Consider the following 25,485-nt stretch of genomic DNA (forward strand, 5'->3'; position numbering starts at 1 on the left):
TTGTCAACAAAAGTCCGTTTAGTCAAAGCTATGGCTTTTCCAGTAGTCATGTATGGATGTGAGAGTTGGACTGTGAAGAAAGCTGAGCGCTGAAGAATTGATGCTTCTAAACTGTGGTGTTGGAGAAGACTCTTGAGAGTCCCTTGGACTGCAAGGAGATTCAACCAGTCCATCTTAAAGGAGACCAGTCCTGGGTGTTCACTGGAAGGACTGATGCTGAAGCTGAAGCGCCAATACTCTGGCCTCCTGATGTGAAGAACTGACTCATTGGAAAAGACCCTGATGCTGGCAAAGACTGAAGGCAGGAGGAGAAGGGGACAACAGAGGATGAGATGGCTGGATAGCATCACTGACTCAATGGACATGAGTTTGAGCAAGCTCTGGGAGTTAGTGATGGACGGGGAGGGTTGCAAAGAGTTGGACATGACTGAGTGACTGAACTGAACTGGGCGGGTCATGAAGCTGTGGTGGGAGTGGCTGACAGCCTGGGGACCCCAATCTGCGACTAAATGACAGCAGCTCTCACCGGGCTGGGCTCTCGCGTGTCACCGAGCAGAGGGGTGTTCCTACGGAGAAGATGGTCCTGAATCTGCACATGAACTCTGTGCTTCCCCATCATTCCTGCGAGTCCAGTTGCTCTTCCAAAGTGAGAAAAACAGAACACAGACCCAACAACTTAGTGAAAAATGGCCCTGAAAAGCACATCAGTGCTAGTTCTGGGACAAGACGGACAGCAGGCGAGCATGCCCCAAGACAGTGGTGGTTCCCGGGAAAAAAGCACAAGGCACAGCCCCAGGGAGGACAGGAATGTGCAGTGGGGAAGGGCCCGAGTCTAGATGTGAATGGGGCCTCCCCCTGCTTCTCATGGAAACAAGCAGTGGCTGTGGATATCCTTCAGGGGGTGAGGAAAAAAAAAAGGACTCATTCAGAGGAGTCGTCAGTGGTGAAAATCAAAAGGTGGCTAATGGGTGGTGTGGAGCTGGCATAGGAGCATCGCTCTCCACTGAGAGGAGGGAGGGAGCCGGAATCCTGAACCACCACTACCACTTTCAAGAACATGGGCATCTGCAGCTCTGAAAGTGACCCCAAACACCGACGGTGTGCCCTCTGGTATGACTCGGAGACTACATGCTTTCAGGGGTTGGGGCAGTCTATAGTCCTATTGTGGTCTCCACAATTTCCACCTCTGGATCACATTCCCAGAGGGCTTGAGGACCCTTAAAATCTGAATAAAACCCTGGTCCCATCGATTTCACCTGTACTCTGTTTGTAGCAAAGCCAGAAAGTGCACACATCTGAGTTAGACTCCTCTCACCCACGGACAGTCGGCTGTGAAGTTCCATTGTTTGTGACGCACTCATTCTGGGAGGGACGTGGAGGGAAACCAACTGGGGAACCGGACTTTCCCTTGGACAATCAAAATCAAATAACTCAGGTAATAAAAGCTGACAGCAGACAAGCATAATCAAATACTGGGAGAATGGGGCGCAAAAAGGATGTTGTCAAGAAATCAATTCTGATGATAATCAACCTTCAGTGGGCCTAAAGTCAGTACTGCCAAAATGCTCGTGACATGGAGGAAACCTGTGTAACTCAACAGCAGTCTTCTGTTAACTGTCCCAGAAAGGAAACCAGCCCAGACAGGACATGAGGCTTCAGGATGGGCTTGGGGACAGAGCCCCTGACAGTCCCCAAGCCGGGCGCTCAGATAGCTCTGCGCCTGGTGGATCCCACCTCTGAAAGCCCCTTGGTGCCTGCACTTGAAATGAATGAAATAACTGTGGGTTTTGCAGGAGTCAAGTTGGAAGACGTGTCTTTTGATTCGACTTGACCGGAACAAAATATCGGTTATTTTTTCTGTGCACAGAGTGTGAAAGCACCCTTAAGTTGGCAAGCACTGGATGTGATTTCATAAAATGAAGAATAAAATCAATTCTGAAAATTGCATGGAGCTCAAAAATGCCGAGCGACAATGTTGACCAAATGGATTTTCCTTCAGCTGTGGTCCGACGATGAGTCTTCTAAGTCTGGGCGGTCTAAAACTAGTCAATAAGGTTGCAGATGCTCTTGCTTTAAAGTAGTATTACCTATGGGATATACAGATATTTGTCATGGGAAATTATTTTATAGGCAATTCATCCAGACAGAAAACCAGGCCATTTCAAGCTAACAGGAGACCCCGAGCAAAACTCAGAAAACAATCCATCTGACAACCAGCCTTCGTCATGATATCTCCTGTCTCTCTGTTCTTGGAGACACTTACCCTTTCCCATGACACCAAAAACAAAAGACTATGGCTTTAAATGGGGACTAACTGGCTAGGCAAGGAAGTTGTTCAAATAAACCACGCATCTTGAGACTGCACACAGACAGACAGACTCGAGGCGGCAGAAGTCACTGACTTGGAGGGTCACAGTTGTATCTCCCTACAGTCTCGCTGGGCCTCGAGTAGGCTGTCCCCAAAGCTCTGCCCTGTGAGGCTCTGGATGTGTCAGCAGCTGTCTGCTGCCCTTTCCCTGGGAGCAGCATGTTCCTGGTTGTCTGCTTGGCTGCAGGCAGGTATTTAGGCTCGGTGAAGGCACTACTGTGCCTGCCATCTTTGGGGCCGAGTGTCCCATTCCCCTCCTCTTTCCTTTGGGGAAGGAACAGCTTCAGGAACCTTCTCAGTGCCCCCCTGGCCCGCAACCATCAGAGGTGAGATCTGGAGTCAAGAGTGTCTGTCTTGACATGTGGTTGCCGAAGGGGAGGAGGGAGCTGGGGAGGGATGGACTGGGCGTCTGGGTCAGCAGACGACAACTATCACACACAGAACGGACGGACGACAAGGCCCTGCTGAAGGAACAGCACAGGGTGCTAGAGTCAATGTCCTGGGATAAATCTTAATGGAAAAGAATATGAAAAAGAAGGTATACATGTGTACAACTTTGTCAAAGTGACAGTCACTTTGCTGTACAGAAGTGAGCAGAACATTGTAAATCAACTATATTAAAAAAGAAAAAGCATCTGTCTCAGTGTGTTAATCTTTCCTGTAGGGCTACTCAAGAGAGTTAAACATAACACAGAAAAGATGAAACTCTTACATCTGAAAACAGCAGGTTACTGGAGGAGGAAATGGCAACCCACTCCAGTATTCTTGCTGGGAAAATCCCACGGGCAGAGAAGTCTGGCGGGCTACAGTCTACGGGGTCGCAAAGAGTCGGGACACGGCTGAGCGCACACACAGGGCACTGTGGTGAGTACAGCAGGCTCTCAGGAGACGCTGAACTGGGGCTGCTAGGCCCATTCCTCCACTGAAATCTCTCACAGCAGAGGACACCGAAATCTGCCACCAGAGAGCTCAGATGCATTCTCACCAACTGCATCAGGCAAAACTGTCCCACAAACCCCATACACTAGGTGGAGGCCCTTCTCAAATGTTCCGTCAGATTGGGACAAGTAGCTAAGGCACAAAGTCTAAGAAACAAAATAAACAGAACTGTGGGAGAGCTTACATTGCTTTTCTTTCTACTTGGAAAATGAACAAAATTTCTGCTTTCCACTGGAGTTGCCTGATTTTCACTAAATTTAGCAGACAGCACTTATGTTTATTTATAGGGCAGGCTGGCATCTTAAAAACCGAGAGGGGTGGGAAAAAGGTTTAAATGGCCTGACATTCTATGACTTTGTTTCATGAAGCCTCAGTGGGGCTGGATAAAGTACTAATACCCACACAAGTAAACAACTGTTTTCTCTATTCCGTGACTCAAAACAGCAATGAGCTTGAAACAGGACTCTCAGCGGGCCTTGGGGCCCACTTCTGTCCAAGCAGGCAGGAGCTCAGAAGCGGAGCGCCTGGGCCCTGGAGTCAGCTCCCCTCAGGCCTGACGGAGTCACTCAGTGGCTCACTCTCAACCTCAGAGGTGGCGCTTCCTCACCAGAAAAACGGGGAGACGGACGGCACCACCGCAGGGGGTGCTGGGAGGACGGACTGGATTAGAAAGTGGTCCACTGTGAGCCACAGAACCCGCTGTTAGCTATCGGCCTCGACTGACCCTGAGCCGCCTATGGGGCCAATGACAACTCATCTGGATTCCCTGTTCAGCAAAGCAGGGTTTAGGAAGAGACATCCCCACAGAAATCACCTTTTATCATCTGCTAAAAAAACCGCACCTGCATATATGACCGTTCTCACAGTTACTCCTGGACACACTGACTCAGAGAAGGACTCGCTATGCTACTAGGACCTCTCATTCCCCTAGAATCCTAATGACTCGACCTCACCCTCCACACGTCCATTCCTTACTCCTGACAAATGAGGTTAGAAATGTGGGAGTCTGACACAGAGAGGGAAAAAAAGGGGAGCTCACTAGGCTGAAGCTCCAGATGCGACATGATACACTTCATGAGGAAGAAACACTCACACAGGCTACGGTGGGAGGGCATTATCAGGTGGGCTTAAGAGGTGACATGAGAATGCACGCTTGATTCCAAGGTCCTGAAGAAACAAGTTCTTTAGGAGGCAGGGACACGGTCACGGCGCGTGGCCTGACTGAGGCGGAAACCCCAGGCTTCTCCCCGCCAAGCTCGGCAACACAGGTACCACCCTGATTTGTTGGGCTGTCAAAAGGGTGCTTTATATACCTGACTTTGGGAAACAGGGACGCTTTATCAGGAACACTGCTTTCCCCAGGGCTTCGTGAGTACTGTGACAGAATCCCATTCATCCACTCATCTGTCCATCTGTTCGCCGATGCCTACTGTGCGCCAGACTTTGTGGTGGATGCTAAGACAGACTATATTAGAGTTTTGTAAATGCCAGGGAGAAATTATTACCACACAATTCAGTGCTCACCACACAGTACAGCCACAAGGGCAGAGCTGTATAACACAGGGAGGACAGCCACTGTTACAGCAACGACAGACGGAATACACCCTTGAGAAGCCGTCAATCGCTATATTGTACCTATGTAACTTAAATGACATTGTATATCAACTCTACTTCAATTAAAAAAAATTAAAGATAACAGTTAAGCTCTGAAGCTGTTTTTCTTTTTTTTTTTTTACCATTCATGGGTAACGGATTGCGTTACCAGTAAGGACTGTACGCTTAATGTTTAATTTAATCAGTGACCCAAAGGCAGGAGCGTGGAGTCCGAGCTCTGCAGAGCGCACCTCCACCACACTACTGACTTAATGAATACTCCCAGGCACTCTCTAAATTGAAAGATGGTTCATTAGATTGGTGCATCTGCCCTTCTCGGCAATCTGTTGTGTTTCTGAGGAAGTCAGGAAAAAAACATGAACATACCGCTTTCGGGTACGTTATGAGTAACTCGGCTTCCAATGATTACTAAGTCATCAGGAGCTCAGGGTGCCTGATTTCAGGAAAAGAAATCATCTGAATCATCCTCCTTCCGTATTACTAGTTCTCTTCTCATTTGTCTTGAAAATTTCAAGTATTAGCCATTAAAAAAAAAACCACACACTGCAAAATGAATCACCTAATACATTATCTGCAAGCTACAAAAATAAGCACAGTTTTAATATATCAAAAAATAAATAAATAAAGCTCTTATAAAACTGGCTTAAAAGCCAGCACCTCCTTGAGAGTGTTCCCCACTTGTCCCATCAAGGTTATCACTGCCTCCTCTGGGCTCCTGGCCTGCATCATACATCTATCTGCTGCAATCTGCTCTGGGGCTGTCAGCTCAGGTGTCAGATGTACATGTTCTTGGAAAGCAAAGAAAACAAATCAAACAAGTGTCTCTGTCCCCGTCTCAGTACCTGCTGCATAGAGATGCTAATAAAAGTGCTGAAGTGAATAGACAAAAATAAGTTTCTATAATCAGGGCTTATACATCTGGAAGCTCACTCTAATGACAGAAAATGAAGAGGAACTAAAGAGCCTCTTGATGAGGGTGAAAGAGGAGAGTGAAAAAGCTGATGTGAAACTCAACATTCAAAAAACTAAGATCATAGCATCTGGTCCCATCACTTCATGGCAAATAGAAGGGGAAAACGTAGAGGCAGTGACAGATTTTATTTTCGTGGGCTCCAAAAATCATTGTGGACAGTGACTGCAGCCATGAAATTAAAAAACACTTGCTCCTTGGAAGGAAAGGTATCATAAACCAAAACAGGGTATTAAAAAGCAGAGACATCACTTTGCCGACAAAGGTCAATATAGTCAAAGCTATGGTTTTTCCAGTAGTCATGTGTGGATGTGAGATAAAGAAGGCTGAGCACCAAAAAACTGATGCTTTTGAACTGTGGTGCTGGAGAAGACTCTTGAGAGTCAAGGAGATCAAACCAGTCCATCCTAAAGGAAATCAGTCCTGAATATTCATTGGAAGGACTGATGCTGAAGCTCCAATAATTTGACCACCTGATGTGAAGAACTGACTCACTAGAAAAGACCCTGATGCTGGAAAACATCAAAGGTGGGAGGAGAAGGGGACCACAGAGGATGAGATGGTTGGATGGTATCACAGACTCAATGGACATGAGTTTAAGTAAGCTCTAAGAGTTGGTGATGGACAGGGAGGCCTGGTGTGCTGCAGTCCATGGGGTCACAAAGAGTCAGACATGACTGAAGCCAGGAGCCAACTCAGTGGAAAAGCCCCTGATGACGGGAAAGACTCAGGCAAAAGGAGAAGAGGGTGGCAGAGGATGAAATGGTCAGATAGGATCACCAACTCAGTGGCCATGAATCTGCGCAAACTCTGGGAGACAGTGGAGGACAAAGGAGCCTAGCATGCTGCCCATGTGGTCACAAAGAGCTGGACACGACTTAGTGACTTAATAACAACAAACAACAACAAAACAGGGCCTTAAACTATGAAAAAACCAGAAACTCACTCACTTGCCACCCTCCGCAAACATTTCTCCAAGGCCTCTGCGGCTGAGGCGCTTGAAGGACACAGAAGTGGAGCCTGGGACATAGATGTGAACATGTGTCTGCTTCAGAGAACTTGCTGGAGGTGAACACTATCTCTGGGCTGAGAGGCCTCCGTTTGTGCCCTCTCTCATCCTTACAGAATTTGGCAAATACATTACAAAACGCAGGACTAGAATTTAGCATTCAGCATTCAGTCTGAAGTTGATTTCAAGTGGGCTGGAAATTCAAGATGGTGGGGAAGATGTGTGAGACTAAAATTTGGGTTTGTTAAATCAACTTGGGAACAGTGTGTGAATTCTAAGAAGTTTCAGGTTAAAAGGTGTTCTGAGCAAGCGGCTCGCTGGTTCACACACAGGCCTGGCGTTCAGCAGTGCTGACCGGCACCGAGTAACATGGCGAGCGGATGAGACAGTCCTTGCCGGAACAAAACACACCAAGTAATAAAGAATTAGAATACACCGACACAGTCGCCACAGAGGTGTGGGCAAGATACAGCAGCAGTCCATGGGAGGCGGCAAGCCGCCTGGCCTTCAGTGTGAGAGAAGAACCTACCGTGTCTGACGCGGTGAACAAGGCTGCCTGTGAGTCTCATACACACGCCTACTGACCTAAGACTCTTGGCACACATGTGTTTTCTCCAGGTCGATCTGACAAAACTGAGTTTCCTATACTCTCTGATTCTTTTCAAATGAGCTGATTTAGGGATGATAAAACAGAGACTCATTCATTCAATAAGCATTTGCTCGTCTACCACATACCAGAAATGGCAGGGTTCTGTCACTTAAGTGTATAAATACACACACAAATATGAATATCCTAACATCCCTGCAGCTACCGCTCAATCACAATGCAACAGCCCAGACTTCCCAGAGATCCTGTGCTCCACGCGATGAGTGCAGCAGACAGCCTGTCCCTGAGAGACGCCGTGGAGAAACTCCGCACAGCCTCCCTGACAGACAAGCAGAAGACAACTGTGATGCCACGCCACTCTCACAGGTACCGGGCCGCTTTAATGTGGCCATGACCCACGGAACCGCAGAGCCCTGCAGCCCTAGACAGGATGGAAAATCCCTGAGCACATCTCCACAGTGTCAGGTTCTTAATGGCCCCTTCAGAGGTATCCTCCAAGGACCGAGGCGTTTAGTCAGAGTTTGCAGCATTTCGTGTGGAATAAACGTTTCTTCTACAGTAGGTAAAACAACTGTCTGCTTTGTGAGAACCCAACTTCCTGCCAGACCCTGGCACGGTTCAACACCGCCAGACATCCAGAAAGCCTATATACTGATTTCCTTTTGTCCTGCACAGAGACAAGTGAACAGCCATCTGGAACATCCGGACTGTCCTCAAGAAGCCTCCATGGCTGCTGTGAGCAGCTCTGCAAGTCCACACACAAGAAATGACTGAGAGGAGCCCACCTCGTGGGTCTTCAGAGGCGTATCCACCCTCGAGGCTGGTGAGGAAGGTGAGCACGCCTGATTCTGGGCACACTGCAGCTGTCGCACTCCACCCGGAGCCCCCCACCCGCCCAGTGGGCCGACCGCAGCCTCTGGAGAGGACCTACCAGCAGGACGCAGCTGTGCTCGGGCAGCATCCCATACTGTTGCACGAGCCTCTGGCGGGTCACGCGGGGCAGCTCGGGGAGACGCTCCCGCAGCTGGTCGATGTTGATCACCTGCTGCGGGTCTGCGCCGGAGGGGAGGGACCCTGAGTCGTAGAGCAGCAGCGGGGGCAGGTTGGGCTCCGGCATGAACCTGGGTGCAGAGAGGAGACGGCCTGACTCTCCGTACCGGGTTGAGTTGGAAGAGACAAACGTACAGTCAGTGTGAAAGTCTGTCTACAGATGCTGTGCTACAAATATTTTTTGAAGTCCCACATCAAGTCTCCTGCTTTTCCAGGAACTAGTCCTTGGACAAATGTAAGGTCAAAACCACGACATCCAGCGCTCTCTGAGCTCATAAACGAGCACTGCATGAAAAGGGCGTGGGGCACAGGGCTGATGCCGCCCTGGCATAAGTGCATATTCACAACAAGACACAGACTGGAAAAAAGAGCCAAATAAGAGCAACTTACTTCTTAGGAAGAAAGATGACTTCACCCACTAAGATTTTCAGTATTTTTAGCAGTTTTTATGAAATGGAAACCTTCTTTCTTGAGAACTGGAATAAATAAATGGACTTTGCGAAATATTGGGTTGGCCAAAAAGTTTGTTCAGGTTTTCCCATAACATCTGATGGAAGAACCCAAAAGAACTTTTGGCCCAACCCAATAAAATGCAGAAGGTAGGAGAGGGAGGGATGAACAGGGGAGCACAGCAGGGTTTCAGGGCAGTGAAACCATCCTGTGTGACACTGTAACTGTGCACACACGTCATCACACGTCTGCTCAACCCAGAGAACAGACGACATGAGGGTGAACCCTAAGGTAAACTATGGACTTCAGTGACTAGGAAGGTGTCATACTGGTTCATCAATTGTAACAAATTTACCACATTACACATTAATACAAGATGTTATAAGAGGAAACCCGTGTGTGTGTGTGTGTGTCAGGGCGGGGAGGGGGTATATAGCATACAACAAGAAGTATATGGGAACTCTAATTTCCACTCAATTCTGCTGGAAAACTAAAACTGCAATAAAAAAGTCAATTAAAAAATGTGGACGCTACGTCACTGCATCAGCTCTTGTCAAACTAAGGTGTCCTTCCCTTTTGTCTATTCTAGCATCTAACATCTTTCCCTCTGCCCATACTTGTCAGAGGGTTTATGCAGAAGCAGGGTTACGCAGAATAAATGGTGGCTCCCAGGTGATACATCAGAAATGCAAGCAACCCGTCACCTCAATGCCAAATCTGTGCTATGAATCAGCCTGACTTCTGAAGGCAAGAGGAAAGCAAAGGGAGGCTGCCCAAACCTCATCTATTAACCTGAGGGAGCAACCTGAAGCCACCGACTCTGCTGAAAGCCAGAGCCATGCTCAGCGAGAGAGCAGCACCAACGCAGCGGGGGCCACACGGGAAAACAAAGGAGTTTCTTGGGAAGAACAGACTGAACCCAGAGAGGTCACTGTAATGAGAGCAAGGGTGACTGAGACAGATGCACGAGGGGCGTCCTTGAGGTGACGGCCACTCTTAGGGTTTATGAGCTGCTTCCTTCCTAAATCACGATGCTCTATTTGTTCCTCATCGACAGCAATGGCTACTCTCATATCTTTCCGCACTTCACAAGGCCAAGTGCCAACCTCTACCACTTTGTTGCTTAAACTTTTCACTTTTGCAGTCTGATAAACAGGGGAAGAAATAAGAGGCTCAATTTACCCTAAGCTATTCCTTTCTTTTTTTTTAATGTGCGACATTTTAAAAATCTTTATTGAAATTGTTAAAATATTGCTTCTGCTTTATGTTTTTTGGCTGTTGAGGCACATGGGATCTTGGTTCGCCAATCAGGGGATCACTGTTTCGATGTTTCCTCCTCCCCGCACAGGAAGGTTAGATCTTAGCCACTGGACACCACCAGGGAAGTCCTCAAAGCTATTCTTCTCATTTGCTTTATTTCTGGATCTCATAGTAAGTCTAACTTGTTAAACGGTATTACCTGAGATGTGACGGGAACTGGCATTAACATATACAGCTCTTTTTTCTACCTTCTTACAGTCCTTGCGTTACTGAATTTGTCACTGAAAGTAAGCATGAGAACAGCCTGGGTCCCCCCTCAACGGCCATCCTCTCAGCTCAGTTATGACAGCTCTGACGAGGTGAGCGCCTAAGTGTTTTCCAACCGTTGAATCCTGTCAAATAAGGTCTCCAAGGCTCCCAAATCAAAATACTCTTCCTCTCAGTACACACATAAACCAGGAACCCTGGATCTCCCACTGTGCAATGACGACAGCAGAAAGTGCTTCCTAAAGGCCACCCAGGGTCACTGTGTTGGTCTGTAAGTGGGCCTGGAATACCAGCCAAACAGAGAACAGTTTTCTGACAAGAGGAGTAACCACCTGTAGTCTTGTTTTCCTTCTTTGTCTCTCATCGGCACGGTGCACCTGTGACAGTTAAACGAGAGAACATTTTAAAAAGCACTGCAGCAAAGGCTGGTGTGTATGCAGACAGGGGTTCACTACCAACAGGGGAACCAGGGGACTCAAGCTCCTCTGCCGTCTGTGGGAGACACTTTCCTGAATATGCGGCAGAAATGATATTAAAGAAAGACACATGTGTAGCATGATAATTCAAAAAAAGAAAAAGAAACTGCTTCAATGTTTCCAACATTTAACCAGCTCAAACTCCAGGATTTTGAAACCTTTCCCCTGCTGCTGCTGCTGCTAAGTCGCTTCAGTCATGTCCGACTCTGTGCAACCCCATAGACGGCAGCCCACCAGGCTCCCCTGTCCCTGGGATTCTCCAGGCAAGAATACTGGAGTGGGTTGCCATTTCCTTCTCCAATGCATGAAAGTGAAAAGTGAAAGTGAAGTCAAAAGCTCAGTCGTGTCTGACTCCTAGCAACCACATGGACTGCAGCCCATCAGGCCCCTCCGTCCATGGGATTTTCCAGGCAAGAGTACTGGAGTGGGGTGCCATTACTCCAGGGCATGTTTCTGACCCAGGGACTGAACCCAGGTCTCCTGCATTGCAGGCAGACTCTTTACTGTCTGAGCCACCGGGGAACAAAGAATCAGAAAGTTAAGACTCAGAGATATCTGAACAGATAAACACATCTCTACAGCCAGCTCCAAGCTTTCTTCCACTTCTAAGCTGAAACTGGCAGGTCTGACAGAATTTAAGGAAGTCAAAATTCTTGGCACAAAAGAGGTAAGTTGGAATCCAGGGAGGGGCCAGGATCTAAGACTCCAAGTCTGTTCAGTCAAGTGAAATCTGTCACCAGCCCTGGATGGTGTATCACATCCTGTGGGGCATGGCGTTTTCCTAATGAGGAAACCAGACTGCAGAGAAGCTAGGTACCTTCTTCATGGTGATACGGCTGGTCTGCGGAGCCCCACCGACCTGTATTCAAGATGCTGTCATGCAAACTTACCCAAGCTTGAAATCAAACGAGCGAGTTTCATTCAGAATTTCACCTCCATTCTCAAGTTCATTGATTTGCCTCTGAATTTCATAGTCTAAAAAAAAATAGTTTAGTGTCATATTTGATTCCTTTATCCAGTTAAGCAATAATTGGAACTCTTTCAATCTTTAGGTCAAAAAATAATCAAGGGAGTTGTTTATAATTATTCTTTCCATAGATGCTGTATTTCTTCTTCTTGCTGCCATCACAGAATAACATTGGTGGGAAGGGTCTTTTAGGAAGCTCTGCTCTCTCACTTTTTGAGCAAACCCAGGTTTAGAGCAATTAACGTGACCCAGTACAGAACACAAGCACACAGCTTGGCAGAAGGGCCAGGGCCAATGCTGAGGACAAGCGACTCCAGGTCTAGGACCTTGCTTATCAAAGAGTGTTTATCCCAGGACCCATGGGCAGGATTCAGGGGGTTCTGGTATCTCCTGGGATTATATACAAATGTGGCTGTGTGCCTAGGCACAGATTTTGGAGAAATGATCCAGAACGTCCACTGTATATTCAAAGGGATCTATGGCCCCCAATGATGAAGAGCCACTGCTCTACGCCTTGCTCCCTCACCACGGAGCAAGGCAGCAGTGGTTAGCGGAACACAGCCTCAGCTGCCACGCTTCCGTATGAAAAGAGCCTAAGCTTTCCCTCCCTCCTTGCTGCTGCTGCTGCTAAGTCGCTTCAGTCGTGTCTGACTCTGTGCGACCCCATAGACGGCAGCCCACCAGGCTCCCCCGTCCCTGGGATTCTCCAGGCAAGAACACTGGAGTGAGTTGCCATTTCCTTCTCCAATGCATGAAAGTGAAAAGTGAACATGAAGTCACTCATTCGTGTCCGACTCTTAGTGACCCCATGGACTGCAGCCCACCAGGCTCCTCCGTCCATGGGATTTTCCAGGCAAGAGTACTGGAGTGGGGTGCCATTGCCTTCTCCCCGTCCCTCCTTAAGTCCCCACTAAAACGTACTCCTCTTGCCCTCACCCAAATCCTGACTCTTATCTGAGCTGACAAAAAGCAACAAATCCCAAAAGGATGGCTAAAAGGTCTGATGTAAGGAGAAAATTTGGGTGGAAAAATTACAGGCTTGGGGACTTAAGCCTGTAACAGGAAAGCTCAGGTTCTTCCAGCCCCAGCCCGACCACAGGTAGAGTTCTGTCTCCGATTGCCGCTCCACAGGATACTTCATAGGACAACAGAAGGCTAGGGGCAGCCAAAGCCTTCAAATTCATCTGGGATGAATCTACCTAAAATCTTGTGGCTTGTTTAAGTTCCAATCACCACCTCTTACAATAATGAGCTCCAGGACACTCATCTACAAGGCGAAGTGGAACTTTTTTCGGTTTGTTCCAAGCTTCACCTTCACCAACCTGAGCTGGAAGGGTTTCTCCTGGCCCAGACCTTTCGCAGCCTCAGATACACGGACAGTATCTCCTCTCACAAGCAGAAGAGTCCACCCTCATTAGCCGTCTTTATGCGGGAAGCTTCCCCTATACATGCTATATGTCATCCCCTTGACCATCAGTTCAGTTCAGTCCCTCAGTCGTGTCCGACTCTTTGTGACCCCATGGGCTGCAGCACACTGGGCTTCCCTGTTCATCACTAGCTCCTGGAGCTTGCTCAAACTCATGTCCATCGAGTTGGTGATGCCATCCAACCATCTCATCCTCTGCCGTCCCCTTCTCCTCCTGCCGTCAATCTTTCCCAGCATCAGGGTCTTTCCCAATGAGTCAGTTCTTCACATCAGGTGGTCAAAGTATTGGAGTTTCAGCTTTAGCATCAGGCCTTCCAATGAATATTCAGGCTTGATTTCCTTTAGGATGGACTGGTTTGATCTCCTTGCTGTCCAAGGGACTCTCAAGAGTCTTCTCTAACACCACAGTTCAAAAGCATCAATTCTTCAGTACTCAGCTTTCTTTATAGTCCAATTCTCACATCCATACATGACTACTGGAAAAGGCATAGCTTTGACTAGATGGACCTTTGTTGGCAAAGTAATGTCTCTGCTTGTCAATATGCTGTCTAGGTTGGTCATAGCTTTACTTCCAAGGAGCAAGCGTCTTTTAATTTCATGGCTGCAGTCACCATCTGCAGTGATTTTGGAGCCAAAGAAAATAAAGTATTTCACTGTTTCCATTTTTTCCCCATCTCTTTGCCATGAAGTGATGGGACTGGATGCCATGAGCTTCACTTTTTGAATGTTGAATTTGAAGCCTGCTTTTTCACTCCTCTTTCACTTTCATCCACAGGCTCTTCACTTTCTGCCATAATGGTAGTGTCATCTTCATATCTGAGGTTACTGATACAGCTGTGTATCTGAGGCCCTTGACCATGTTAATGCCTTTTTCCTGAAAATGTATAGAGTCACAGTGTCTTCATTAAGGCTGGTTGATTATTTCAGGTTCAGGATAAAAAGTGTTATCCAAGACTAGAAAACCTGTCCTCCTTCTAACACTCAGCATCCTACTGAACCTTTGGTGAACCTCTGGGCTGGGACGCCACTTTCATCCAGCCCCTGCTCTGTGTACCTTGAAGGATGCACCTTAACCTCCACCTCCACTTCCTCCCTTCTGTGTCTCTTCCTCTTAGACACCTTTGCTTTTAAAGAGTACTGTCATCCTTCTGAGATGTCAGCCCCTCACATTCACAGTGATCATCTTCTATGGACCACTCCAGCTGCTGAGCTTGCGCAGTTCTTCTCTTTTATTACTAGCATACATCTGTCCACACTGAGAGATCCACAGCATGTGCTCCAGTAAGATCACTACTTGATTACACAGGCCTAGGCAACCTATTCTCTGGTGGCTCAGCTGGTAAAGAATCCATGTGCAGTGCAGGAGACCCAGGTTCAATCCCTGGGTTAGGAAGATCCCCTGGAGAAGGGAATGGCAACCCACTCCAGTATTCTTGCCTAGAAAATTCTATGGACACAGAAACCTGGCAGGCTACAGTCCACAGGGTAGCAAAGAGTCGGACATGACTGAGTGACTAACACTTTCAAGCAATCTGTTAGTTAAAACAGTCAAAAGCAGAAAAACACAATGACCAATTAGGTCAAATTGTGGCTAATCTATAACAAATACAACATTATACAGTTCAGACTGGTTGTGGTACATGGAAAAACAGAGTTACAGAATTTTGCAAATCCTCCCATAGAGGTGAAGTCTATTTCCTCCCCCTTCCCTTGAACCTGTTTTGAATGGAATGTACTGGAAGAAATGTTGTGCAAATTCTAGAACTAAAGACTGAAGACGACTTGAGGGATCTGCCTTCATCCTCCTAGGACGCCACCTCTGCCAAATAAGAAAGCTGGGCTAAGCAGAAAGCAGAAAGCCCACATGGGTAAAGAAGCCCAGCAGATGTCTGGCACCAAGACCCCAGCGTGTAAGGTCCTCTTGGACTCTTTATCTCAGCAGAGTGCCGGCTCCCCAGAGTCAAATGAAAGAGCCGAGGCAGGACCAGCAGAAAACCACCCAACCCACAAAACCCTGAAGCTGAGATGTTACCATGTAAGTCATTAAGTTGGGTGGGTGTAAGTCATTAAGTTGCTGCTACAAAGAAGTATATGAGGAGTAATAGCTGACATTCACCTATAGCTTTGGCCAAAAATCGGGCACTGTTGAGATTCTTCACTTCGGTTCGAATGCCCAAAGGCTCCCCAGGGCGATGCACAGATATGTTGGCATCCACTCTTAACTGGCCCTCTGGAAGGAGAGAAAAAAAGACAACTCTTTAGAAATTCTCTGAGGGAATGTGGTCTTTTTAAGGCAAGAGCGTGCAAGCAATATCTGACTCTAGCTGATGTCCATGGTGTCAGTGGTGAAGAATCTGCCTGCCAATGCAGGAGACGAGACATGGGTTCAATCCTTGGGTCGGGAAGATCCCCTGGAATAGGAAATGGCAACCCGCTCCAGTATTCCTGCCTGGAGAATCCCATGGACAGAGGAGCCTGGTGAGCTACAGTCCATGGGGTCACAAAGAGTCGGACACAACTGAGCGTGCACAAGAGTGTGCGGTGCACGCATGCACACGCACACACACACGCACACACACACTCAAAGGAGGTAAGGTTGGTCCTGAAGTTCACGGCTGGTACTTCTGCCCACTTACAAGACTGACAGTCCTAAGGCATCTGCGGGATGTGTGCGCACGTGTGCAGGGATATTTCTGTGCACTTGTACACAGGTAGAAGACAGAAGAAATTCTGGATATACCATCTGGGGAAATCTAATTTCTTTTGTGCCAAATAAGAAAAACAACACTGTTAAAATGGAGGTTTACTCTGAAGTTTTATTCTGAAGTTTTTTTCAAAGTGTCAGAGCTGGGTTAGGGGGAAGGCCTCAGAAATTGTTATGTGATAGCCCTACACTGCTCTCTGAGGAAATGTGGATTTCCAACAGCGATTCCAGGAGATTTATAAGAGAGTCCTTGAGAATTTACAGCTCAAGGGCACAAGCCAGAAACGTGGGCTTTTTTCCCTCCTCCTTCCTCCAGGTACTGTAATAATTTCTTTCTTCTGCAAACAGGACTTGAATCCTTTCTGACGGCTGTAGGGGTTTGCCACAGCAGACAGTGCTGTGGGGGGTGGGGGGTGGGGACCAGAGACAGCAGCCTTCACTCTAGGAGAACTTTCTTTGACCCTGAACCCTGCCTCCATCCCCGCCCACTTTGGAAGCAGTCACCCCTAAGGAAATAGGTAGTTTGTGAGATGACTAACAGGCTCTTGAGGAGGCAAGGGAAGCAAAATCCCAAGAGGAAAAGAGACAAAGAGAAGAAATCAACACATTTCACACCCTGCAAAGTAAAGCTAGAATTCTCTATTCTCTAGTTTTATTTACAATATTTAAAACAACAAAAACGGACAAAACGCTGGATTTTTTTCTTAGGCAAGTCTTTAAACTTAAAAAGGATCTGTCAAACCTGAATGTGCTGATGAGTTAAGAAAAGAAATTTCTTTTCTAAGGTTTCATAAAAGTAAAAGCGTATTAAAATAATAAAATAGCATGAATAAATTCCACGCCTAGAGAAAGAGACCCTTGTAAGGGCTCTCTACCATTCCCACTCTGCCGCTCCCCAAGGGCCACCCATGCTGACAGGCAGGGAAAAGCCACCTTTTAGCCCAGAAATGACTCTGTGTCTCTATTACTTCTCCCATTTCTCCAAAAACCTCTTAGCCCCTGTGGACACTGTGTGCTTCCTTGAGCCTCAAGAATCCCCAGTGACTTCTGATACCGTCAGACTCTCTATGGGGACCCTGCTTAGTCCTCTGACTACATCCTGTCAGCTCCTCCCACAAACGTCCCTGGCAGCCGACCCCTGCCTTGGCATCACCCCCCACCCCTCCCCACACCCCCCCCCACCCCGCTACCTTCCCTGCCTGAGGGCTCGCATCCCACCCTGGCATCCCACCCTGCCGTCGGAGCGGCGACCCCTCCTCGTCCAGCCACCCCCCTCCCTCCGTTCTGGCCATGTCCTCCCACAGGATTGCAGCATCCATCAGCGCTGGACCACGTGCACAGCTGGCTCCCACCGGTGTCCCACCTCCACCCAGCACTCACCAGCCCTCCCCTGGCCTTGGCCACCGCGCCCCAGCGCTTTCCACCGCTCACTCCCTGCCTGCCGCTGGTCCCCACGTGCCCTGGTCATCACTGGTATTGTCCCTCCTTGAACCTCGGCTCAGCCTTCAAGGTCCCACACGAGTGGGACTTTCTCTTCCCCACCTCTACTGGTGCTCCTCCAAGTTACCGGAATACACGCTCAGGACCGCAGCCTATTCGGAATTCATCTTATCTTTAAGACCAGAGAGAAGGCCTTTGAGAATGGGGCCCAAGTGTAGAATCCCCACCCCTCTTTCCTTCCAAGGACACCATTCCTTCAGTTCTCTCCTCTCTCCATACTAGTTGTTAATTTTCTTCCTCATGGCCCCTGTATGTATACGTATGCAACAGTATTTTTCACTAAAAACAGAACCTGAAGACCTGCTCCCTTGAACGCAATTCTCTGTCCATCATCCGGCTAGTCTCTGCTTTCCTTTTCAGCAAATCCTCTCAAACAAATACTGTTTGCTTGCTGACACACAGTCTCCATGATCTCACCCTTCAGTCACTCCTGAACCTGTCAGCCTGGCTTCTGCCCCCATCTCCCCGAAAACACCTTGCCAAAGTCACCAACAGGCCCTGGCCGTCGAATCCCTCGGACACACGGACACCGGACATGCTGTGCCTTCACCTCGCTAGATACACCAGCAGCACGTAACCTGCCAACCGCTCTCAGCAGCTGGCACCATCACTCTCTAGGTCTCCTCCGGGCTCCTGAGCTCGTTTCCACGTCTCTATCATCTGTTCCCATCCTTGTGCGCTCTCTGTAAAGGAGTGTGGCTTTAAATACCACCGCTGCTCTGACAATCCCTAGACTTCTCACTTCAGCCCAGACCCCTGCTCTGACCTCTCCTTCAGCTCCCCGCGGGGGCGGTCGGGGCGCGTCAGTTTCCCCAACTGAAGGATCTGCCCATCCGCAGAGCCATCTTTGTCCTCAGCCTCCCGGTGACGACAAACGGCGCCACCACCTTGTGCCTCAAGCGTGACCTCTTCCTGCCTCTTGCCTTCTACATCAGCCTGTTAACCAATCCTGTTGTTTCTAAAAACCCCCTCGAAGCCACCTATCTTGACCTGTCCATCCTCACGAACACCAGCTCTGCCCACACCAGCATCACCTCCACTGAACTACTGGGAAGGCTTCTTACCCGGGCTCTGCTTCTACTCTTACCCTGCTGAAACCCGTGGTCCAGAGCACCCACAGTGGTTTCCTAAAACATTCATCTGACTCTGTCTTTCAGCGGCTTAAAACCCTTCTGTGACCTCCCACTGTGGAATGAAATCCAAACTTATCTTGGTCTTATCACTGTGGCTTAGCCCTCTGACCTTTTCGGTCTTACCTGAGGCATAGCCCCCTGCTCCTGGCACTCTCCCTGCACCGCTGGTGTTAATACCTGCAGGCACATTCTACACTTTCCCTCACCTCCAGGACGTGGCCTGGGCTCCTGGCTGGGTGCTCACCCTCTAGCTGACGCTGGCTGGAGCCTTGGAGCGTTCTCCTGAGGTCCTCGCCTTCCAAAGGTATCCTTTATCATGGTACCTTCTGTGCTTCCTTAACACACTTCTCACTACATGCCATGAGCTAAGTCGCTTCGGTCGTGTCCAGCTCTTTGCGACCCTATGGACTGTAACAGCCCGCCAAGCTCCTCTGTCCGTGGGGCTTTTCAGACAAGAAGACTGAAGTGGGCTGTCATGCCCTCCTCTTCCAGGGGATCTTCCCGACCCAGGGATTGAACCCTCATCTCTTATGTCTCCTGTACCGGCAGGTGGATGCTTTACCACTGCACCACCCGGGAAGCCCCACTTACCACTGTAACTATTAAACTACTTCGTCTTATTTGTTAATGTATGTGTCTGTCTCGTGAATACGTACTCTCTTCCTCACTGCTCTATTCAGAACCTAGAGCTGACTCTGGCACAAGGTAACTGCTCAATGAGTTCACACCCTGGTACTTGCCTGAGAAATCAGTAAGCAGACTGGTCTCACAGTAGGTTCCTGACAAGTTCTAAAGTTCTGTCTGAACAGGACTAATCTACTGAATCATCTGAAAGGCCCATTCAGCTCAAAGGAAAACTTGCCAAGTATGCTGAGCTCTGCCCAACCCCATTTCAGTATTTGGGAGAGAACTTTTTTTGAGCTCTGAGAACCTTGAATAGGACCTCACTTGCTTTTAAAATAAAACCATCTCTCACAATTTAGACTTTTAATTTGGAAGAGGAACAAAAGCATGAGTTTCAGCGTCTCCCAGGGAAGATCACGCTCTGCAGATGTCTGAGGGGACTCATTTAGTGTCCTGCGGTGTTGAAAGCGTTCACTTGCCTGGACTCAAATACAGTGCCCAACACGCACAAAAGGCGTTTTACCCAGTGAAGACGAAATACCTTTTAAACAAATTAAGTTAAATTGCCTCAGGTCCACAAAAGCCTCACCAGCCAGGTTGGCTTCAACGCATTCTGCAACACCAGGGGAGGGCCTTCATGAGGACATTATCAAGCTCAATTTCCACCCTCTAGGAGCAGACATGTGTAACAGCCAAATGAAAAACCCCACCACTGAGCACAATGATATGGTGCAGTTACGTGCTATTTTTTCCCCCCAAACACATCCACACACGAGAAATACAACACCAGGGCAGAAAACGGCTTCAGTCAACAGCAGCAGCCTGAGGATTTAGTGAAGGTCTGTTAAGCCGTCTCATTCTGGTCATTCATTTCTGGTTTACTCTCCAGAACGCAGATAACAGGGTTTGACAAAAAGTAAGATAAAATAGTGTGACCCAACTTTACTGAAAATATTTCATATAGCTTATTTATCTACAATGAGTGGTATTTCTGTAAACGTAATACTACTTATTAGTATTAATAAGTACATAACATTTAACGAGCACAGGCTATTTGTCAAGACTTGTGATATGTTTTGTGTATATTATCACATTCACTCCCTACAATACAGCGTTAATGACAAAGCCACTTAGATGTCCTTGAGGCGATTCATACTTGACAGTCCCCAAACGGAGTTCCAGGCTTCCTCCCACAAGGCTGTTGCTGGCTCGCTCAGCCCACTCTGCTGCCCAACTCTTATCTGATACGCGGATGACTTCCTCTCCTCTTGGGTTTCTTCCTTTCTCTTTCTGTATATATACAGCAACTGGTTTTACAAGTGTAGAAAGGGAGGCTCGGAGAAGTCAAACACCTCACCCAGCATCTATAGCTGGAAGCACAGGACAGGACTCCACCCCAGGTCTGGGGCCGTGGTGTCTAAAGCACCTACTCTGCTACCCCAGGTCTCCAGGCTGTTTGGCCACCCTGTCGCGGCTGGCACCAGGAAGCAGGGGCACGCAGTGCTTAAACAGGAGGGGCTCCGATCCTAGCTCAGTCACTTCCTGTGTGCCCTGGCCACACCACCCAACCTGTAAGCCTCCACTCCTCATGTACAACAGGCACAGTAGTAACAGTCTCTGGGGAAAGTAATGGGATTTAAATGTGAATAAAAATTAATTTTAAAGAACGCTTTCTGAACAGATGAGCATGTTTAAACAGCAGGTAGTACGGCCTTGGAAACATTCAGTGTATCGACTTGGGTACATGCTCCCCTTAGCAGACTGCTCCGAGGATCTCAACAGTAATGGCCACTGAGAAGGAAATGACTTCTGGAACCCAGGCCGAGCCAGCCCACGCTCATTAGCAAAACTATCGGGAACTCACTGAATCATAGCCCGGAGCAACTGAAGCTTCACTGCAAAAGCACGTGGGGGTCCACTGGCGCCCTCTGGGGTGGCCCTCGGTTCCGAGACCTGTCTCCACTGGTGACGCAGTGCCCTGCGGTGGGGGACGTAAGGACGAGCAAGGGGGCTGGGCTGACAGAGCTGAGGGCACCAACAGCGGGACCCCTGCAGACCCCAGGCGGACCTTCGCTCCCCGCAGCAGTCAGGACTCTCTCGTACACGCTGCCGCTGTGCCGGGGGCAACTGTGTTGGATTCGTATTTAGAAGCAACAAAAAGCATCATGACGAATGAGATTTAATAAACCCTCTCTGCCGTCACCGCCTGGTAAGTTCTTGCTGCTCTGGTTTATCTCTTGGCAAGGACCTGATGGAACTATTTCTCAGCTAACAGGTGGTCTGTTTATTATTCCATAGGTTTGGTAGGAACCACAGTTATTTTGAAAAAGAATGGAAAAATAAAAAGGTCTGTTTATTATTCCATAGGTTTGGTACGAACCACAGTTATTTTGAAAAAGAATGGAAAAATAAAAAGAATTTTTTAACAGCAATAGTGCAAAAATAGATAACCATTCAGCCTGCCCATACTTCATTTCTGTTCTATGTGTAAAAAGGCAGCAGGAGTCATAAATCTAGCATGGAGAGGTCTCTTATTCTAACACAGACCCTCTTTTCTATACACAGACTTGCAGGCAGCTAACCTTTACGCCACTCAAACTCCTGTGGCTCTGTTTGTCCAGCCTGTAGCTTAAAGAAGACAGCAAATCAGCAAGTTCTGTCTCCAGATTCAACCCAAACCATGGCTTTGATGTTACAATTTGTTGCCCGTAAAATGTCCTATGTGACAAAGATGACGTTACAGCTTCTGAAGTCCCTTTGTAACATGTAAATAAATGTGTGACAAAATGGTCAATAAATGGTATTATAATCTAACAGACAGATGGATCATCTGCGTCAATAGTACTTAATGGCACCTCTTGTGACTACCTGAGATGGCTAATTGTTTGTGTGAACAGGACTGAGCCAAGGGGAGCCTGGATATTTGATTAAATGTTATTTTGGATGTGTCCTTAGGGTGTTTCTGAAGGAGATTAACATTTGAACTGATAGTGAGTAAAGCAGACTACCTGCCCATGAGGGTGGGCTTTATTCAATCCACTGAAAACAAGAATAAAGGGCCCAGTGGGGGTGAAACCAAGGAAGATGCTATGGGGCTCCTGGACAATGAAGCCTTTCTGTGTCCCCCATTTCTTGCTTGTAGGGGACAGACTCCAGCCTCTGCGACCTTCCCTGAGTTCCAAAGTGCAGATTCAAACAGTTGCTAATCAGGGAAGGAAGGAGATGCATAGACAAGGGAGGGGCAGGCAAGAAAGGCTAGTGTAGCCCTGGGGCGGGGTCCTGGTTCCGCCCCAGGAGATTCACACAACAAGCTCTTTATAAGAACTAAGATCAGATGTGTCCGACTCTTTGCGACCCCATGAATCACAGCACGCCAGGCCTCCCTGTCCATCACCAACACCTGGAGTTCACTCAGACTCATGTCCATGGAGTCAGTGATGCCATCCAGCCATCGCATCCTCTGTCGTCCCCTTCTCCTCCTGCCCCCAATCCCTCCCAGGATCAGAGTCTTTTCCAATGAGTCAACTCTTCGCATGAGGTGGCCAAAGTACTGGAGTTTCAGCTTTAGCATCATTCCTTCCAAAGAAATCCCAGGGCTGATCTCCTTTAGAATGGACTGGTTGGATCTCCTTGCAGTCCAAGGGACTCTCAAGAGTCTTCTCCAACACCACAGTTCAAAAGCATCAATTCTTCGGCGCTAAGCCTTCTTTACAGTCCAACTCTCACATCCATACATGACCACAGGAAAAACCAGAACTAAACTCCGCAACAAATGGAAGATGTTAACTGTGTGAAGAAGCACTCTTCACTCCAGAGAAAAGATGACAGTTTGATAACCTTCAGTTCAGTCCTTCAGTCCTCTTTGCGACCCCATGGACTGCAGCAAGCAGGCCTCCCTGTCCAGCACCAACTCCCGAGGTCCACCCAAATCCATGTCCATGGAGTTGGTGATGCCATCCAACCATCTCATCCTCTGTCGTCCCCTTCTCCTCCTGCCCCCAATCTTTCCTAGCATTAGGGTCTTTTCCAATGAGTCAGCTCTTTGCATCAGGTGGCCAAAGTACTGGAGTTTCAGCTTCAGCATCAGTCCTTCCAATGTATATTCAGGACTGATTTCCTTTAGGATGGACTGGTTTGATAGCCTTGCAGTCTAAGGGACTCTCAAGAGTATTCTCCAACACCACAGTTCAAAAGCATCAATTCTTCGGTACTCAGCTTTCTTTATAGTCCAACTCTCACATCCATATACGACTACTGGAAAAACCATAGCCTTGACTAGACGGACCTTTGTTGGCAAAGTAATGTCTCTGCTTTTTAATATGCTGTCTAGGTTGGTCATAACTTTTCTTCCATGGAGTATCATTTTATATCATGGCTGCAGTCATCATCTGCAGTGATTTTGGAGCCCCCAAAAATAAAGTTTGCCACTGTTTACACTGTTTCTCCATCTATTTGCCATGAAGTGATGGGATCAGATGCCATGATCTGTTTTCTAAATGTTGAGCTTTAAGCCAACTTTTTCACTCTCCTCTTTAACTTTCATCAAGAGGCTCTTTAGTCCTTCTTCACTTTCTGCCATAAACGTGGTATCATCTTCATATCTGAGGTTATTGATATTTCTCCCGGCAATCTTGATTGCAGCTTGTGTTTCCTCCAGCCCAGTGTTTCTCATGATGTACTCTGCATAGAAGTTAAATAAGGAGGGTGACAATATACAGCCTTGAGGTATTCCTTTTCCTATTTGGAACCAGTCTGCTGTTCCAGGTCCAGTTCTAACTGTTGCTTCCTGACCTGCATACAGGTTTCTCAAGAGGCCGGTCAGGTGGTCTGGTATTCCGATCTCTTTCAGAATTTTCCACAGTTTGTTGTGATCCACACAGTCAAAGGCTTTGGCATAGTCAATAAAGCAGAAATAGATGTTTTTCTGGAACTCACTTGCTTTTTCAATGATCCAGCGGATGTTGGCAATTTGATCTCTGGTTCCTCTGCCTTTTCTAAATCCAGCATGAACACCTGGAAATTCACCGTTCACATATTGCTGAAGCCTGGCTTGGAGAATTTGGAGAATTACTTTACTAGTGTGTGAGATGAGTGCAATTGTGCAGTAGTTTGAGCATTCTTTGGCATTGCCTTCCTTTGGGATTGGAATGAAAACTGACCTTGTCCAGTCCTGTGGCCATTGCTGAAGTTTTCCAAATTTGCTGGCATATTGAGTACAGCACTTTCACAGCATTATCTTTCAGGATTTGAAAGAGCTCAACTGGAATTCCATCACCTCCACTAGCTTTGTTCGTAGTGATGCTTTCTAAGGCCCACTCGACTTCACATTCCAGGAGCCCTGGCTCTAGGTGAGTGATCACACCATTGTGATTATCTGGGTCACGAAGATCTTTTTGTACAGTTCTGTGTATTCCTGCCATCTCTTCTTATTATCTTCTGCTTCTGTTAGGTCCCTACCATTTCTGTCCTTTACTGAGCCCATCTTCGCATGAAATGTTCCCTTGGTATCTCTAATTTTCTTGAAGAGATCTCTAGCCTTTCCCATTCTATTGTTATCATCTATTTCTCTGCACTGATCACTGAGGAAGGCTTTCTTATGTCTCTTTGCTATTCTTGGGGATTCTGCATTCAAATGGGTGTATCTTTCCTTTTCTCCTTTGCTTTTGGCTTCCCTTGTTTTCTCAGCTATTTGTAAAGCCTCCTCAGATAGCCATTTTGCTTTTTTGCATTTCTTTTTCTTGGGAATGGTCTTGATCCCTGTCTCCTGTACAATGTTAGGAACCTCTGTCTATAGTTCATCAGGCACTCTGTCTATCAGATCTATTCCCTTAAATCTATGTCTCACTTCCACCATATAGTCATAAAGGATTTGATTTAGGTCATACCTGAATGGTCTAGTGATTTTCCCTACTTTCTTCAATTCAAGTCTGAATTTGGCAGTAAGAAGTTCATGATTTGAGTCACAGTCAGCTCCAAGTCTTGTTTTGCTTACCGTATACACCTTCTCCATCTTTGGCTGCAAAGGATATAATCAATCTGATTTTGGTGTTGACCATCTGGTGATGTCCATGTGTAGAGTATTCTTTTGTGTTGTTGGAAGAGGGTGTTTGTTATGACCAGT

At 47.6% G+C, this 25,485-nt stretch overlaps 1 protein-coding gene across 1 annotated transcript in view; it reads right to left on the reverse strand.

Moving 5' to 3' along the window:
* The window catches only part of GATB (glutamyl-tRNA amidotransferase subunit B), a 102,412-nt gene that overhangs the window by 25,737 nt on the left and 51,190 nt on the right, over positions 1–25,485 (reverse strand). The window contains exons 6-9 of the mRNA XM_027513444.1: positions 15,520–15,633; positions 11,901–11,985; positions 10,867–10,911; positions 8,439–8,628 (exon numbers count right to left, since the gene is read on the reverse strand). Coding sequence (XP_027369245.1) covers positions 8,439–8,628; positions 10,867–10,911; positions 11,901–11,985; positions 15,520–15,633 — 434 coding nt within the window. The remainder of the gene's footprint in view (positions 1–8,438; positions 8,629–10,866; positions 10,912–11,900; positions 11,986–15,519; positions 15,634–25,485) is intronic.

The sequence above is a fragment of the Bos indicus x Bos taurus genome, chromosome 17 (assembly GCF_003369695.1).
Source record: "Bos indicus x Bos taurus breed Angus x Brahman F1 hybrid chromosome 17, Bos_hybrid_MaternalHap_v2.0, whole genome shotgun sequence".
Lineage (NCBI taxonomy): Eukaryota > Metazoa > Chordata > Mammalia > Artiodactyla > Bovidae > Bos > Bos indicus x Bos taurus.